General features: G+C 59.2%; 1 protein-coding gene across 1 annotated transcript in view; it reads right to left on the bottom strand.

The window, feature by feature from the left end:
* GCN1 (GCN1 activator of EIF2AK4) overlaps nucleotides 1-17432 on the bottom strand; it is a 51892-nt gene that overhangs the window by 10833 nt on the left and 23627 nt on the right. The window contains exons 27-46 of the mRNA XM_030887427.2: nucleotides 14105-14185; nucleotides 13758-13901; nucleotides 12462-12589; nucleotides 12044-12233; nucleotides 11818-11888; nucleotides 10871-11036; nucleotides 10445-10639; nucleotides 9180-9426; nucleotides 8696-8817; nucleotides 8110-8224; nucleotides 7299-7478; nucleotides 5647-5867; nucleotides 4613-4681; nucleotides 4323-4461; nucleotides 4040-4236; nucleotides 3756-3898; nucleotides 2436-2553; nucleotides 2078-2293; nucleotides 1063-1227; nucleotides 10-171 (exon numbers count right to left, since the gene is read on the bottom strand). Of these exons, the coding sequence (XP_030743287.1) occupies nucleotides 10-171; nucleotides 1063-1227; nucleotides 2078-2293; nucleotides 2436-2553; nucleotides 3756-3898; nucleotides 4040-4236; nucleotides 4323-4461; nucleotides 4613-4681; nucleotides 5647-5867; nucleotides 7299-7478; nucleotides 8110-8224; nucleotides 8696-8817; nucleotides 9180-9426; nucleotides 10445-10639; nucleotides 10871-11036; nucleotides 11818-11888; nucleotides 12044-12233; nucleotides 12462-12589; nucleotides 13758-13901; nucleotides 14105-14185 (3069 nt within the window). The remainder of the gene's footprint in view (nucleotides 1-9; nucleotides 172-1062; nucleotides 1228-2077; nucleotides 2294-2435; nucleotides 2554-3755; nucleotides 3899-4039; nucleotides 4237-4322; nucleotides 4462-4612; nucleotides 4682-5646; nucleotides 5868-7298; nucleotides 7479-8109; nucleotides 8225-8695; nucleotides 8818-9179; nucleotides 9427-10444; nucleotides 10640-10870; nucleotides 11037-11817; nucleotides 11889-12043; nucleotides 12234-12461; nucleotides 12590-13757; nucleotides 13902-14104; nucleotides 14186-17432) is intronic.

Here is a 17432-nt window from a genome sequence, read left to right on the forward strand (position 1 = left end):
GACACTCACGAGCTGCTTCAGCAGGAATGGGAGGATGTCCTCCAGCGCCTGGTGGCCGATGGTGGAGTGCAGTTGCTCGAACGTCTTGGCCGCCGCCTCCCGGACCTCCTCCAGGGGGTCACACAGCGCCTTCCTGGCCGTGGGCACCAGGGACTCGGAGAAATACAGTACCTACGAGAATCAAGGCTCCGCTGTGCTGAGGAGGGACAAGCAGAGGGCAAAGCAAGCCAGGGGCCGCGAGGAAACCCAGGCCCGGCCAGCACAGCCCTGTGGCTCGGACTCTGTTTCCCACTGGATACCAACGTTCCAGCATTAAGGAGCAAAGACGAGCCACGAGGCAGGCCCCGTGAGTGGAGAATCAGCAGGGGGGTATTTTACGTGAACTCTGATACCCCTTCTTCTCCCCCGGCCACCTCTCCCTGCTCTATCCTCCTGGAAAGATCAGGTCCTTCCAGGTCTTTGGTGGGCAGTGGGGTCAGCGAGGGCCCTTGTTCCCAGTCAAGCTCACTGGGGATTCGAGCTACCAGGCGGCTAGCCACAGGACCCAGGGCCCCCCACGAGACTAGGTCTCTGTTTAACGAGACACCACTTGCCAGCTGCCAGGTACAAACACAGGCAGAAGCTGGGCCTCACGCAGACGGTCCGTCGGACCGGGGTGCCTGGCCTTGCTCCCGTGTCTCCCCGGCCCTCTGCTCAATCGCTTCAGCGCTTTTCCCTAACTAAGACACCACTTCCTCAACCTGCTCCCCAGGGATGTGTGCGGATCAGTCACCTCCAAAAGCACGGCCAGTCTCAAGTGCTCCAAAGCCCAGGGATAGGGAGACCATGCAGTCCCACCCCAGGGCACTGCAATCTGGCCTAGGCCACTCCTTCAAGGACTGGGAGCATGCCCCCTGCCCCCCAGAGGGGAGGGAAAGCCTCGGGCCTCCTCTCCTAGCCTGGAACACCTGTGGGGAAGCAGCAAGGAGGGGCGCTGGCATCAAGTGGGGCCCAGGCAGCAGGCATAGCCAGCAGTGCCCTAGGGTGTAGGTCTCTCAGGGTGAAGCATCCCCAGCCACTCACAGCGTCACGGCTGGTGGACTTCATGATCTCGCTCAAGCCAATGCACACGCCCTGCCGCTCGTCGCTCTTGGGCGAGCGCAGGCCTTCCTCCAGGATGGGGATGATCTCAGGGAGGATCTTCTCCCCCAGCTTCCGGACCAGGTCTCCCAGCGTCCTCGCGGCGATCTGTGCCCACAGAGACAGTCAGCGCCTGGGCTGAGTCTGTGCCACGGCCTTTGCTTCCCAGCTGCCCCTGGGGGTACGTGAGACACCCACACACCCCTTCCTGGCCTAGAACAATGCCAGCACCTGCTACAGGGGCATGAGGGCCCCTGTGCTTCTCACCCAAGGGATGGTAACCCTGGAGTTACCCTGCAGCCTCAAAGTCACGAAGCTTGCTACACTCTCACTCAAGCAGAGCTGGGCATGAGACAAATGCTTGAGGGGGAAAAAACCATCTCCTCGCAGTGTCATGAGCCCCCGCCCCCACCCTCCGAGAGCCAGCGGCACAAGCTGCTTTCCCAGGAAGGGAACAGAGGAGGGCCAAAGGGGACTGGCAGAAGTGGCCCACAGCACAGGCGGAACCTCCCAAAACTGACCACGGCCAGCGTCATCTCACGCCACGCTGGCTTCTCCTCCCTGCTTCTCAGCCACCGTGATCCCGCCCACCACAGGGCTGTTGCACATCCGGTCTTGAGGCAAGAGCAATAGGATCCCTCTGCATGGCTCAGATGTGTGCAAGGACTTACACACCTTCAGCAGCACGTCTTCTCAGAAGCCTTCCCTGGCCCGACTGTGCGGACTGCCCCAACTGGAGCTTGCCAGGTGGTGTGACAGCATGGCGAATGCCCATCCCCTGCACTCCCAGACCGTGGTCCCCAAGGATGCGGAGAGAAGCCAGGCTGGCTTAGCTTCTGTCCGAGCCCAAGTGAGAGGACGGTGGACTGAACAAGTACACGAGAGACTGGTCCCAGCACTGGCCTCTGTCCTGGCCCCTCCTCCTGCGGCCACTGCAGACCCGGCTCTGGAAACTCACCGTTCTCTTGTCTGCACAGGTACTGGCCAGGAAGCCCAGCAAGAGCCCAAAGAGAGTGGGCAGGATCTCGCGCAAGGTGCGGGGCGTGTTGGAGACCACGATCTTCCAGACGTGCAGGGACGCCTGTCGTACGACCAGCTGCGTGTCCGAGCGGCCCATGTAGAGACCCGCCAACACGCGGTTCCGCCGCTCCACGCCCAGGGCTGTGATGATCGCCTGTGGCCGGCGGTGGCGGCAGCAGCGGCGGCACAATGGAACAGAGCACAGCGGTGTGAGCGAAGCCCGGGGCCTGGGGGCCACATGCCTGGCCCCACCACCCACAGCACGAGGAGGGTCCCGCCGGGCGGGCAGCGGGCACCTTGTTGGACTGGGCAGTTCCAAAGTTGTCATCTTCGGAAGCCGTCTCAGTGGTCATTTTCCCCGTAACTCCCGAGATGTGGAACAAGAGGTCCCCAAGGAGCTGGACGGAGCTGAACCTGAGGAGGACGTCGGGAACAGTCACACAGCTTCGAGGGACAGACTCACAACCGAGCCACATTGACAGACAACCGGGAGAGAAAACAGCTGCCCGCCAGGAAGCACACGCATGACCAGATCATGGCGAGTCTCTCTGCTTCGGGATGGCCTGGCGATTTCTTGAAGAGAGGCCGTTGAGGGAAAGAGTGTGCATGACACACAGCGGCCTGCCTGGTGGCTACACACGGCGCTACTGACCACCGGGGAATATGACCGGGAACCAGACACCCTGATCATCACTAGCCGAAAGACCAAAGGGAGAAACCTTACTTCTCAGTAGATCTGGTCTCACTTTAAAGCCACTAAATATACTAGCAAGCCGAAAAGGGAACCAGGGGTCCTGATCGGAAAAGAAGGACACACTCTAGCTCTGGTCCGATTCAGTTAGACTTCATCTTTAAGGCTACAATAATTACAGTCATACTGACTCTGTGAAAACAGAGCAACACAAGAAAAGCAGACACAGAGTTTAAGCAATCGCCAAAACTCCCCTTTCTCAGGTGACCTGGGACTCTGGTGACAATCTTGTCACACACCTCTCGCTTCACAAAGAGGCCCCTAACCATCCCAGCCTCCAACACAGGTCAGGCCCGCACATGCCAGGCCCACCTCCATAGCTCAGGCTACTACAGACCCCGGCCTCCTGGCCATGGCTTGATCTGACTCAACAACTCTTACCACGTCCACTGCATGGACGTCCACTGCATGGACGGGCTGTGACTGTTTGAGAGCCGTCTCCCATTTGTTCAAATGAGAAACAGTAACCCCCAACCAAACCCAGCCCATCCAGTCGATTCCGGCTCACAGGACTCCTACAAGGCAGAGCAGACCCGCCTTGTAGACTTTCCAAGGCTGAAAATCTTTACAGGAGCAGACAGCCTCAAACCCGTGATCCTTCCGTTGGAAGCGCTTAAACCACTACGCCACCAGGGCTCCACGATATACTTGCACCCCTCTTGGCGCATTTGTCGCACTTCATCAGACAAAGTCCTAGAGGTGCAATTCCCAGCTCTGAGCTCTGCTGATTTGGCACAGCGGGCAGACCGAAGACCGCGAGGCGAGGCTGCCCCAGAGTGAGTGCCACCGGGGGCGGGAAAACCACACTCTGCTCTCCCTTTGCCCACCGAGTGCCAAAGGCACCCACCGCCGAGCCCATCCTCACCTGATTCTCCAGAGGTCGTCGAACAGGCCCTGCTCCAGCTGGGGCAGCAGTAGGGCGATAGCTGTCTCTGCGTACTTGGAGATGACCCGCTGCCCCGCTCGCAGCGCTGTGTCCCGCACAAACTCATTCTCATCAGCAAGAGCCTGTGCACCAAAAGGGTGGCTCAGCCAGGGCAGCCAGCTCCCCAGGCAGGCACCGAGGCCTGAAGGAGGTGAGACTGCAGGACTAGCCCCAGGAGGGGGAGCCACCAGCCCACCATCCTCAGCACAGCACCCAGAACCTACTTTGAGGATGCAGGGGATAATGGGTCCAACGTAGGGGGTAAATTTGTCCCCAAAGGTGATGGGCAGGTAGTTGAACATCATGATGTAGCCATCTCGGACGTGAGGGGCAATGTCTACTTTGCTGGCCGTAGCCACAATTTCCGGCATCAGCTTCTCCAACTTCTCGACCCCCAGGCCAGCCATGACCTCAGCCAATCCTGTAAGAAGTAGACAGCATGAAGGGCCCAGAGGCGGGGACCCATGAGGGCTCTCCTGGTCCGGCCTCAACCCACGCGGGCCTCACCTTGCGCCGCGCCAGAGCGGTCCACGGAACTCTGCTCGTAGGTCAGCGTCTCCATGAGCCACGGCAGCAAGTCCTCAAAGCAGGACTCCCCCATGCCCTTCACCATGGCCCCCAGGGCCTTAGCAGACACTGTCCGCACCTGTCAGGCAGACGCGGGCGGCGATGTGAGACTCCGCACAGCCAGGCCCCCACCATACAGCCACAGCGCAGCCGCTGTCGGGAGACCTCAGGAGTCCATTTTCTGGGGACTGGACCGAGGGAATGCGCTCCCCTCCTCCCACTACGCTCACCTCAGGCACAGGGTCCAAAAGGGAGGTTTTCAGGCCCGGGGTCACGCTGGGCAGGTAAGGAGCCAAGTCCTGCAACAACACGAGAGGGACTCAGGTGCTGCCTCTGGCTCCTCCGTTCTGCAGGGAGCCTCCGCTGACTCAGCACGAACAGCTACCAGCTAGCTCGCAGGGGAGGAGAGGACAGGCCGCCGCGTCAGCTCGCCACACTGAGTGTGCGCCTTCCTTCCAGGCCCTGCGCAATCACTTGGGGGGACAGACCTATGAGGGACCCAAGAAGGAAACCCAGGCCCACCCACAGCCGGGCAGGCAGAACTTCCACAGTGGTTCAGGCTCAGACACCTCCGATCCCTCCTTTGAACCAGGACCTGCTCGGCCTCCGGAATCTCTAGGAACTGGTTATGTCGGACACTTTCGGAATTTGATGGTCACCCCCATCTTCTTCATCTTACGTGCTGGCATCTCTGGATTCGGCTTTGGGGACACCGCTCTTCATGCTCTCTGCAGAATCGTTTAACGCGGCCGAGAACTTTGGGAACTACACGGCCCACGATCAAGTTAGAAGATACGATATATAAACTTGTCGGCATAAATTACAGCTCTTGCAAGCACGTGATGAACAACATGCTATGCTGGAAGTAAGTTTATCTTTGGAAACGTAATTTTTAAAAATTACCAGTACCTGTTTGGGTGTCAGGGGCCCCTGGATACAATACTTTGTTCTTCCCAGCTTCCAGCGATGTGGACTGGGAGCTCACATAACCCAGGCTCACAGGAGCAAATAAACACACGCACCCAGCACATTCAATCGGGGCCTGTGTCCCTGGGTGGTCAGAAAACCTGGCAAGTCGACCAAGGAGCAGCCACTTGGCCAGCATCATTGGAAGCTCACCTCCCTCAGTGGGGTGGGCCTCCCAAGGATACAAAGCAAAGGCCGACTGGACCACTGTGGTCAGCAAGATGCCCAAGGTGTCCAGATGTCTACACCTCCGTGCCCACACCAGCTAGTGCGTCCTAGGCGGCCAGCCGGCCATTACCTTCTGGTCTGTCAAGGAGTACATGTTGCCAATGATCTGCGCTGCCATCTTGCGCGTGTCCGTAGAGCGGTCCTGGAAGGCTCTCTGGACGATGGGCATGATGAGGGCCAGGGATGGGGCGTCGATGAAGTGGACGAACTTGGTGTCCAGTAGGGTCTGCAAGCATTTCTGGGTCTTTCTGGATGGGTCTGTCAGGGCGTCCAGCAGGACCGGGGCAATGGCTGCAGGTCCCAATAGGAGAAAGATGGGTTCATGGTGGTGGGGGTTAGTCATGTGGGCTGCTAACCAGAAAGTCAGTGGTTCAAAGCCATCAGCTCCTCTGAGGGAGAAAGATGAGGCTGTCTGTTTCTGTTAAAGACTGACACTCTCAGAAACCTTATGTTGGGTCGCTCTGAGTCGGAATCAACTCGATGGCAGTGGGTGGACTGAGAGACTAGTCAGAGGCCCCAGAGCACAGAGGAGGAAGCACTGGAACCCAAGGCCTCCCTGAAGCCCCACGAGTTGCCAGCAGGGGGCCAGCCTGTCTGCTCACTCCACCAGCAGGAAGTGGAGGTCGCTGCATCCCTCTGCCCTGCAGAGCTGCCACTGAGGGCCCTGTGGACTGTTCCAGGGGGGTGAGGTGCCGCAACACTGTCCAGCCCCACGGGAGCTGGGGCCTCGATTCTGGAAGCATTCACAGTGTGGCTTTGTGAAGCAACTCCTTTGAGACATCAAAGGCCCCTGAACCACAACGGGGTGAAGAACAAGGAGCTCAGAGCATCACCGGGATACCTGTCTGTCACAAGCCCGGAGAAATGCACGACTAAGGCAACAAACAAGCCCCCAAAGGGTATAGTTTTAACAGAAACTCCCCCATCAGTACAGAAGATATGCCGATAGTCAACAAGCACACCAAGGGCCGTTCAACATCAAACCCGAGCCACACCTGCGGCACCACGCCAGGCCCGTTGCCTTGAGATGCTTCGGACTCCTGGGGACCCTGCACATGCCGTAAGATGTCTAGGCTGCCATCTCTCAGACAAGGAGCCCCGGTGGTGCTCCACGGGAGCAGGATGAGGCCATCTGTTTCCATAACGATCTGCAGCCACGGCAACCCCGCGGGGCAGCTCTGCCCTGTCCTACAGGGTCGTGGTGAGCCGGAGTCAACCGGACAGCCACGGGTCTGAGTGCTTTTCTGCATGTGGGGAGGAGCGTCACATAAACGAAGCAGTCGCTGCTGTGTGCTGTCGGGTGGATTCCCACTCGTGGCAGTCGTGGGACAGAGTAGAACTGCCTCCCCAGGGTCTCCCAGGCTGTGATCTTTATGGGAGCAGACAGTGACATCTTTCTTCCCTGGAGCAGCTAACGGGTTCGAACCACTGGCCTCTTGGTTCAAAAGCTGAGCACTTTAACCACTGCTCCACACATTAGTCTTGACAGAAGCAACTGGCCAGGCCTTTCTTCCGCAACACCATTGGGTGAGTTCAAAAGAGCCTTGGGGTTCTCAGCGTGAGCACTGAAACCACTGGGCTGCCAGCGCTCCTCTCCCACCCCGTGGGACGACTCGATTCAAGATGACCGACAACCGCAAGCCCAGACAAGGACCGACGGGCAAACAGACGACGTCCACACCATTTCCAGAAGGACCACCAGGACTGAGGAGCACTGCTTACCCAGGATCTCTGGGTTCCTGATGACGGAGCCGATCTGCCGCAGCGCCTGCTGGCCGGCCTTCTGCACTTTGACGTGGGAGTCCGTCAGCACCTCTGTGAGCTTGGGCACGATGCTGGGCAGGCAGGAGGACAGCTGCTTGGGCGCACAGTAGGCCATGGCCCCAAGCAGCTCCACGGACCCTGTGGACAGACATTGCCCAGTCACCTGGCGGCTCCTCTGCAGACACAGCTCCTGAGGCCTGAGCCCTGGAGGCTAGGCTGAGACATGGGATTGTTGGGGGTTTTTATTTGGGGGAGAGGGAGGCCACGGACCAGGCCCAGGCTTGATGGGGGACCAGGCCATTTCCCTTCTTGGGTCTGGCCTCAGTTTCCCCATCCACAATCAAGGAAACAGACCTAGCTAGATTTGTGATTTTCCAAACAACCAAGAGGGACCCAGCAGGACAGATGTCCAATGGAAGAGCTCCCAACCCTGACTCTGCCCCAAACCAGGGCAGCTGCCCTAGCTGCTGGGCACTTTAAAGTTCCAGAGGAGATGGCACTTTCTAGGCATTTCAGTGTGTGTGTCTGGTGGGGGCGGTGCAGGGGGGTGGTGGTGTGGGGGGGAGGGGCACAGAGCCAGGGAATCTTAAGAGAGGGACTTTCACAGGCCAGGGCTGACAGCCGTGAGGCTGGGGCTCCGCCAGCCCTGCGCTCAAACTGCCAGGGTACAGAATCAGGCCCCCCTGGGCTGGGGACTGAGGGCCACACACAGGACGCATGCTGTGGGAGCTGAGTCCCTGCTGAGAGCAGGGCGGGGCCCGGTGGTTACCGGCTTTAGTCCTCCAGGACTCCTCCTCCAGGGCGGCCAGCAGGGAGGGGAGCACCAGCTTCACCCCGTGAGCACTCAGGTTGCTCATCACAGCCTTGGCACAGTCATCTGCAGCCTCAAGGAGGAGAAGATGCGTTCAGGGTCTCCCTGCCCCAGTACGGATCAGGGCCCAGGGCCAGTGCCGTACCCAGCACTCCTGTCATGGGGGGTCTCTGTCTATACTCAGAGGAGTCTCCGTCAGCCCTTCATGGAGGGGAGGGTGTCTCTGTCCGAACTCCTGGGGGAGGGCGTCTCTGTCATCACCCATGGGAAGGTCTCGGTCAGTGCTCGTGTGGGGGGTGGGGGGGAGGTGGTTTCCGTCAGCACTCCTGGGGGTCTCTGTCAGCACTCACAAGGTTCTAAGGCAGGTCCTATACGACAGGAGATGGTTCTCATCCTGCCTCAGTGCCGAGATGTAGGCAGAGGGGTACTCTGAGGGGAGGAGCAGCAGGGGCCTTAGCCCCCTCCAGAGGCTAGGCTGCCTGCTTCTCACACGCCACAGGTGGGCCTCTGGCTCTCTCCCACCTGCAGCCGCCTCGGGACCTACCTCACGCACGTACTGGTTCCCGTCGCCAAAGCAGAGCAGCAGGTGGGGCAGCACATGGACCACGTAGGGCTCAAAGAGCTTCCCCAGCATGGTGCACAGCATCTCAAAGGCGAACAGGGCCCCTGACGGGTGGGAGGGAGGGAGGGGGCCACTGAAAACCCAAGGGGCTGGCGAGCTCCCTGCCACCTCCTGTCCCCCACGAAGCACTTGGGACTGCCTGGCCCGGGAGCAGCAGCCGGGGTGCCACAGCGCACAGCTGCGGCAAAAGGAGCGGAGAGAGATTTCTAGCCACTAGAAAGGCAGTACCCCAGCCTGTTGTTGAGTTAGCACAGACCACCGTGGACCGTGTGATCACGGGCCCAGGAAGAATCAGGGATACACACACACACCGGTCCCCGAACCACCACCACCAAGGTGGGCTGATAAGGAGGCGAAGAGGCCAAGAGGCCCTCCCTGGCCGCTTCACACACTCAGAGCCACGCACCTTCTCGCCGGCGGAAGTTCTTCTTGTCCTGGATGGCATCGGTCAGCGTGGCCATCATCTCCTGCTGCTTGAGGGAGAGGATGCCCAGGCCCTTCACCAGGCCGGCCAGCCCGTAGGCGGCGCCCCTGCGCTCGGCATACTTGTCCGACTCCAGCAGCTGCTGCATCAGCCTCTGGGTCATCCCCCCGGCGTCCTCCTTGATGGCCGGGACGAGCGGCGGCAGGCAGCTGGCCACCGACTCCTGGACCTGAGGAGGGCACCTCTGAGTCAGAGCTCACTGCAAAGTGTCCCCCCCAAACCCACACAATCCCGGCCATTCCGGTGCCACTGCCACCACACCTTCATCGTGGCCCTTGTGATAATCTGCCACGGACCGACTGGAGAAGCTAGGCCAGAATGCAGGCCAGAAAGCGTGTTATTACTGCTCCCCCTAAAGCTCAGCCCATGTCTCTGTGTTTCAGACTTTCGGTATGTCAGGAAGAGCTAATATAGGACTAGGAGCCCCCTGCCAGCCACAGTGAGAGCCAGCTGCAGCCCCCGGGCCCAGTAGCATAGCAGAGCACGTGCTTCCTGGTGCCCGAGAGGACACCCCCCCCCGCCAGCAGGCTGGTTTCCCTGAGGGAGCACTCCGGAGCCCAGCTCTGCGGCCGTTGGCTCCTCAGCTGAGTGTTTCCCGAGAAGCATGTTTTACCAAAGGAAGGGGAAAAATCCTTACACTGGGGCTTGGAGGCTGCAGAGAAAGGCACTTGCCAGGTATCAGCCACACGTGGCAAGGACGAAGGACAGGCCTGACACAGAAGGGCCCCCGCCTTTTTCTATCTGGGTCTCGGGGCCCTGGTGCATGGTTTAGACTGAGGGCCAAAAAAGGTGGCCATGAGTTACTGAGCGGCAAAGAGAAGACTGGGAACTCCCCTTCCTGAGCTGCGCTGCAACCCTAACGCCGAAGCGTGTCAACAGAATCACGAGCCAGCATGAAGCCAACAAGGACACAGGTGGGTGATGTGCCGAATGATGGGGGGTATACACACACACACACACACACACACACACACACACTCTGCAGCCCAAGCATACTGAGCAAGACCACAGAGAAGGCCTGCCACCCTGCTCCTCAGGGGTCCTGGCCACGAACCCGGCTGTTCCATGGGAGATGGGCTAGCTGGGTCACTCACCCAGCTCTACCCCCTGCTGCCCTACTGCCCATCCCAACCCTGGGCCCCAATTCCTCAACAGGGCCCAGGGGCCCCAGGCTGAGTGGCAAGTACCTGCTGGGATGGGGTAGAGAGGGCAGCGATGAGCTTGGCCACAATGGGCTTCACTTTGGGGTCGTTCTTGTCCAGGTGCTTGGCCAGGGAGCCCATGAGGACCACCACGCTCTGCCGCACGGCGTCGTAGCTGGCATCAGTGGGCGCGTCCTTCAGGAACCCCTCGAAGACCGGCAGCAGCGAGTTGACGTTCTCCTGGGAAACAGAGCCCCCCTGGGACCTCAGGCCGAGCCTGGAAAGCCTGGCCCCCAAACCACTCTGCAGGCAGGCAGCAGGCCCACAAGGGCTTCACCATGATCCAAAGGGGGTACCGTGGCAGTCTTCCGCTAGGGTGGTGGGAGCAGCTCGGAGAGCAAAGGCCAGCATTTCTGACCCTGCCTTCTGCCTGCCTTCCAACGGCACCCTGGCCGGCTACAGCCCTCCTACCTTCCCGTGCGTGTTGAGCGTCTCCAGGGCTGCGTCTAACATGCACTTTCGGACATCGGGGTTGCGGTCATTGAGGGCATCGGGGACGAAGAACTGGAAGAGGGGCTTCACCTGAGAATTGTCCAGACCCTGGGAGAGCTTGTTCAGGGCCAACGCCAGGCCACACCTAGGGAAGAAGGGGGGGTGGGCAGCACCGAGGGGTCCCGGCTGCTGTTGAGAGCCACCCCATCCAGCCCCAAGGGAGTGCCATGCAGCACGGAGTCCACGGCCGATGCTGACCCGTCAATATGGATGGCCCACCTGGACATGCCACACACAAGCCCATCTTCCGCCTGGCGTTTATCTCCTACAGGTGGCCCGGGGCAGGGGACCAATTCTGCTGTGTGTCCCCATGTGAGTGCAATGCCTGCACTCCCAACCTCTACAGTAGTTTATGACAGGGATGTGCCCAGATAGGAGCCTCGCCCACCCAGGAAGAGTGACACTGTTCTTCCAGGAGACAGGGCAGGAGCTGTGGCGTTTGCAAACTGCGGGGCTGGCAGGAAAGCAGACTAACCCGCCTGAATGAGCTGGATCAGGAGAGCGAATGTCGGCTGAATGCCGCTTACCCGCCCCCTCTGGGCAGGCACTTGTTCCCTCACCCTAGAGCTGGGGCTGCTAGGCTCAGTGGAGGGGGCGAGCACCCACAGAGCACCTCACATGCTGCTTAGTGGCCGATCCAACCACCCCGAGGAGGGCCTGTGGTGAAGCCCAACTCCACAGGAGGGGGCAAGCCCACGGATGCACAGCCCGCACAGAGGGGCCGGCTCTGGAAGTAAGGCTGCCGATACCCAGGTCACACTCTTTCCTGCCACTCCCCCACCTTCTCCCAATCCCACCCTGGCCACCAGCTACATTTTATACCAGCTCTGCACGGGACGGCGACAGAAACAGAACAGCTGGTCTACCTGGCTTCCCACTGATCTGGAGGTGATTCTGAAATAACACGTCCCAAGGCATCCAAAACTGGGGGGGGCCGCTGCAATAGACAAGAGAACACATGCATGGTGCTGCTCTCCGAGCAAAGTCACGGTGGGCCAACACTCCAGCCAGGCCGGGGCCTGGGCCTGGGCAGGCAGGATCCCAGCCTACCCCCAACACACCCCACCCTGGCACACGCCCACTAGCACTCACATAGAGCTTCTCCTGGTACAGCTCCATCAGCTTGCCCAGGACTTCCGCCGCCCGCCACTGGTAGCGCGCCACCGCCTGCGCCAGGGCCTCGGCCCCAGCCTGCCGCACGGCCGCCTCATGGTAAATCACGTCATCAATCAGCAAGGAGCAGAGGTCAGGCTGCAAGTCCAGGGCCATCAACGACCAGAGCCTGCGCAGAACACAGCCGAGGTCAGGTCAGACCAGACGCAGCGGCCGAGCCAAGGGAGCCCTGTGGCCGAACCTCTGAAGAACCACTGTGGCCACACCCCACCATCCTGGGATCCCCATGGACCCAGGCCTCTTCTCCACCCTGAGCAGGCCCCTCTTTCAGGGGGTGGGGAATGAGATGGGGAGCGGGGAGTAGCACCGGGAGATTCAGGCCTCCAGCCACCCTCACCTCCCAGCCAGCTTCTGGATCTCCTCCTCCTTGTCGAACTTGACCACCCAGAGCCGCCGCAGTAGGTCCAGGCCGTTCTTCTCGTCGGTGTCGGGCACGGGCAGCACCATGTGGAGCTCCATTAGCCCCTGGAAGGAGTGGGGTGCAAAACAACTGTGTGAGGTACCCCTGGCCTTCCTCTGAGGCTGTGATCCCCAAGACGTAGCCATTAGCCACAGGTGGCTACTTAAAAGTGCAACCAGCCCAGAAACGATCACTCGCGCAGTGCCTCCACCCCTCCGGCCACACATCGCGTGGTCCGTAACCACGTGGCTACAGGCTCCCAGAGTGGACACTTCCCTCGCTGCAGTAGGGATGTCCTGAGTGCCGGGCAGCAGCTCAGCCCACTGGCTGCCCAGGGTATCCTAGACAGCTCTGCTCTGGTGAACAATGGTGGGGTGCTACCACGGCTGTTCCTTCAGAGGTTCGGCCAGAAGCAAGGCTGGCGAGACTCAGTCTCCCGTCCCTAGGACCCGTGTTCAGGAGGGACCAGTCCCTGGGGAAGGACATCGTGCTCGGTCAAGCGGGGAGGTCAAAGGGCAAGAGGAAGAAAGACACACCACCACCACCACCACCACCACCACCACCACCACGAGATGAGCCGACAACGCAGCCGCAACAGTGGGCTGCGGCACAGCAAGGGTGAGGAGGACACCGGGACCCCCGCGTTCTGTACTGGCGCAGACAGGGTCTCTAGGAATCGGAACCCACTCAGCGGCACTGTCTGACAGGGACAAACCTTTTGAAAGGGTCAACTCTAACGAAAGACTTTCCACAGAGGAAAGTCCCGGATGGAATGAATTCAGCTTCAACCAAGAAGTACACCTTGCCCCACATTCCTTAATTTTAACCAGAGACCAGCAAAATAAGCTTGTCCAGAAAACCTCAGCCAGTGGCGTCACCACCACCTCCTCACCACTCCAAAGGCGTTCTTTCAGTTTTGGACCCCAAAGGCAACAACAAGGCAAGGCAGGTGCCAGGTGGTGGGCTGAGAGAAGGCACCAATCCCACGGGCCAGACCAGTCCACAGACATGCCCACCCACCCACACTGCATCTTCGCAAGGGATGAGAACAGTGGACAGCGGGGCTTCCCGCCACCTGTGTAGGTGTCCTGAGTCTCAGGTAAACCGCCAGTCCCCACCCCGTAACCCTTTCTCCCCAAGTATCCAGAGCACACAGGCATGAGGGGCAGGTACGTGGCTCCCGTGAGTGAGGGTAGACTCTCCCACATAGCGACAAGGGAGGCTGGCACGTACCCGGAGCGCAGTGTCCCGCACGCTGGCACACGGGGACTGCAAGGCACTGAGCAGCACGCCCACCTCCTCCTGTTCAGCGAAGGCACAGCCTGCCTTGCCACTGCTGCTGGCACACAGCGTGGTCAGCGTGTCTGAAGCCAGAACCTACAGAGAGCAGACCCGTGGGGTTGAGTGGAGCACCGAGCGTGCCCACTGCGGCCGCCCCACAAGGGGGTCGAGACCCCAGCTCCAGGTCAGGGCTCGGGCGGCAGGGCCCAGGAAACAGAGAAGAAGCAGGACACAGCCCCGCGTCCTCAGAATGACTCCCAGACAGTGACAGCGGCAGTTTAGTGGGGAAGCCACATCACCTGTAAGCGAGGAGATCCCGTCCCGATCACCCACGTCAGCAGGCGCAACATGGCCACACGAGGGAGCAGCTCCGGCCCGTTCTAGGAGAAAACGAGACTAGGCTTGAAACCAAGGCGGGCAGCCTGCACAGGTGACCTCCTGGCCGGGGCACTCACCAGACTCCATGGCAGGAACCCCGAGGTCTACAACCAGCTAGCCTGGGGGAGCTCACCCCAGTCAGCCGTGACGCTCAGGGAAATAAAAACCACCACCGCAGGCTTGTGATTCAAAGCCTATGGCGGGTAGGAGACCCGGAAACGCAGAGATACTCAGCTCCACTGGGACATTTTTAACAGAGACAAAGCGAAACCGGCTGGCGTCCTTTTGCATGAGTCGGGTGGAGGTGAGCACTGTGTGAGGGTGAAGTCGGCCTGGAGAAGAAAGGGGGCCCCCCAGGGCGGCCCACGCCCACTCATTGTCCACAACAGGGAGGGGTCAGAAAGTGAAAGCAGGCACCAATTCATGTTGGCGTCCACAGCAAGGAATCCCACACATATGGCCAGTGTGAGCCCCGTCCCTCCGCCCTGGTGTGGACAAAGGTCCAAGGCACACGCTCTGCTGTCCGCAGCAGCCCTACGACTAGAGAACTCACTGCTCCTGCGGCTTGTCGGAGACTAAACCACTGTGGGAGCAGCAGCAGCAGCTTCCTCCCTGGGGCAGCTGGTGGGTTTGAACTCTCTGACCTCGTGGCTAGCAGCCCAATGTTCAGCCCAGGACACCAACGGGGCTCCTTGCAGGATGCACAGTCATATGGTAAACAGTGACACCGAGCTTTTCGCACGTGCTCACAAATAGTTCACAAGGGCATACACCAAAGAGTCAGCATCGGTCAGCCCCAGGGCCTGGCATTTCCCAGTTAGCTTCTCCAAGGCTGGCAATTTTTAAATGCGCATGCCTTCATTTGACCCATTGTTACGACCTCATGTATTAGACAGTTAACTGAAGGAGGGCCAATCTCATGGCTCTGAGAGAGTCCAAGGGAGACTGCCTCTCAAATCTTGAGCCAGAGTTCAAGGGTGACAGACTGACATGTGTGTGTTCTCCGCTCTCCCACCCGTGGCCCCCCCAACCCTCTCCCCCCCTGAAGCATGTGCCGACAACCCTCGCCTCGATGCCTGTGGCGCCAACCCCATTTACGATCTGAGCGGCAAGGATGAGCGTGGCGTGGTGTCCGGAACCACTCTCTTAGGAGCTATGACAGAGAATCCGCACACCGGGAGCGAGTGAGAGAAAGAGATGGAAGAAAGAGTTGCCAAGACACGTGGGATCTCCAAGGAGCCGAGAAGCAGAAATGTCTTCCTGGAGAGCTGGCGCTCTGAATTCAAACGCCTCGCCTCCTGAACCGTGAGAGAGCCTGTCTGTCTGCTCAAGCCTCCGTGTGGCATTCCTGCTAAAGCAGCCCTGGACGATGATGGCAAACCGTGGTGCTGAGAGTGAGGCGCCCCTCTCACGTGAGCCTCAAGTGCAGAAGTGGTTTTGGAGTCGGCTTCTGAGTAGACACTGGAAGAGCTTTCAGGCACTCAAGCACACAAGCACCGGTGACCTTGGTAGCATTGCAGACACCAAAGGCAAGGCTGGTGAGGGCTGAGAAGGAAGTAGGAGAGCTACAGAGCAGGTCGCTGCCACCTTGAGAGCACACAGGCACCGGAAACAAAATGGTGCTGACGTGTGGATGTCATGTGGGCTTGTGATGAGGCTGGACAAGGAAACGGTGAGCATGGGACCGGACCACAGAGGAAAGGTGAGGCCTTTTATCCAGTGGCAAAGCACATGCCCGAGTTACGTTCAAGTGTGTGGCGGAAAGGAGAACTTGCAAGCAATGAACTTGGGCATCGGGCTGATAAGAATTCTCAGTTGGATGCTAAAAGAGCTGCGTGGCTTCTCCTTGCCTCTTCTGTGAAAATGAGGATAAAGAGAGGAATCCACTCATGAGCCGAGCAGAGTGAAAACAGAACTCGCCGACGGAGGAGCCTCTGTGGCATCGCCCCAGGGGAGGCGTCCCAGGGTCTTCCCTGAGGGTGTGGTTACATCATGTTCTGTGAGAGAGCAAGGTAGTGAGGGATGGACCTAACCAACAATCCCAGCAGCAAGACCACGGTGTAGACTGGAAGGACCAGAGACAGCGAAAGGAAAGAAGCTGTCTGCAGCCCGGAAGTCTACAGGCCAATGGAGCTACAGGTGTTGTCCTCCAAGAGGGAAACAAACAAACAAACAAACAAAAACTAGCTCACCCGTGGAGCAGCTGAGAGATGAGTACCACTGCCAGGAGGAAATCGGGAAGCAGCGCCTTCTCAGTGCCAAAGAGTTGAGACCCAGTCTCTTGGATTCAGAGAGCAGGGCCTTTGTCAGTTTGTTCCAAGTGTAGGGCTGCCATGAAGGTGTATCAGGTGACGAGGCCAATGCCCAAAGCTGAAGGGGTGCGGCTAACATGCCCAAGCGGCAGAACAAGGACTTCCAGAGCGAAGGGAGCGCGGGGTGACCACTCAGTTGGCCTGGGCTCCTAACTGCAAGGTCAGCAGTTCGACACCACCAGCTGTTCCACAGAAAGAAAGATGAGGCTTTCTACTCCAAGAGTCACATTCTTGGAAACCCATGGGGCCAGTTCTACTGTGTTCTACTGGCAATGAGTTGGAATCAATTTGAGGGCAGTGAGTTCTGAGAACACGTGGGAGCCCGAGTTGCCACCCCACGGGGCCCAGAAGTGGAGGCTGAAGCCCAAGGCTGAGGGACCTCACCCAAAATCCAGAGGACCTGGCCAACCCTCAGCCTGCAGGGTAGGGCCTCATACAATTGGCCTAAGGAAGAGGATGGTTTTCAAGCCTCGAGAGATAATGGGATGTGTTCTGCTGGGTTCTGAACTGGCTCCGTGCCCCTGGGGCCTTTTTCCCTCCAATTTCTCCCATGTGAAATGGAAATGTCCATCTTGCTCCTGGTCCCCCAGGTGACTCTGGGAGTGGTCTCGATATCACAGGTTCATGGATGGAGAGGAATTCTGCACTCCAAGATGGAATGCACCTAAAGTCCAACTGACATTTGATTCACAAGATGAGATTTTGGACTTGGAGTTGATGTAAGACTTTTGGAATGAGACAGGGTGGCTCTGTTTTGCATGCGCAAGGTCAGGAATCTGGGGGAGCCAAAGGGTAGTACACTACATATTGGATTATGCCTTCCCCCCACCCAAAAACAAAGGGTTGTAAATCCTAACCCTCCAGACTTGTGGTTGGAATTCCAGTTGGGAAGGGGCTGACTGGGATGCTACTGAGCCAGGATTAGTGGAGAGTGTAT

This window comes from Echinops telfairi, unplaced genomic scaffold, assembly GCF_000313985.2.
Source record: "Echinops telfairi isolate 266 unplaced genomic scaffold, ASM31398v2 ScPeMD7_7412;HRSCAF=8450, whole genome shotgun sequence".
NCBI classification, from domain to species: domain Eukaryota; kingdom Metazoa; phylum Chordata; class Mammalia; order Afrosoricida; family Tenrecidae; genus Echinops; species Echinops telfairi.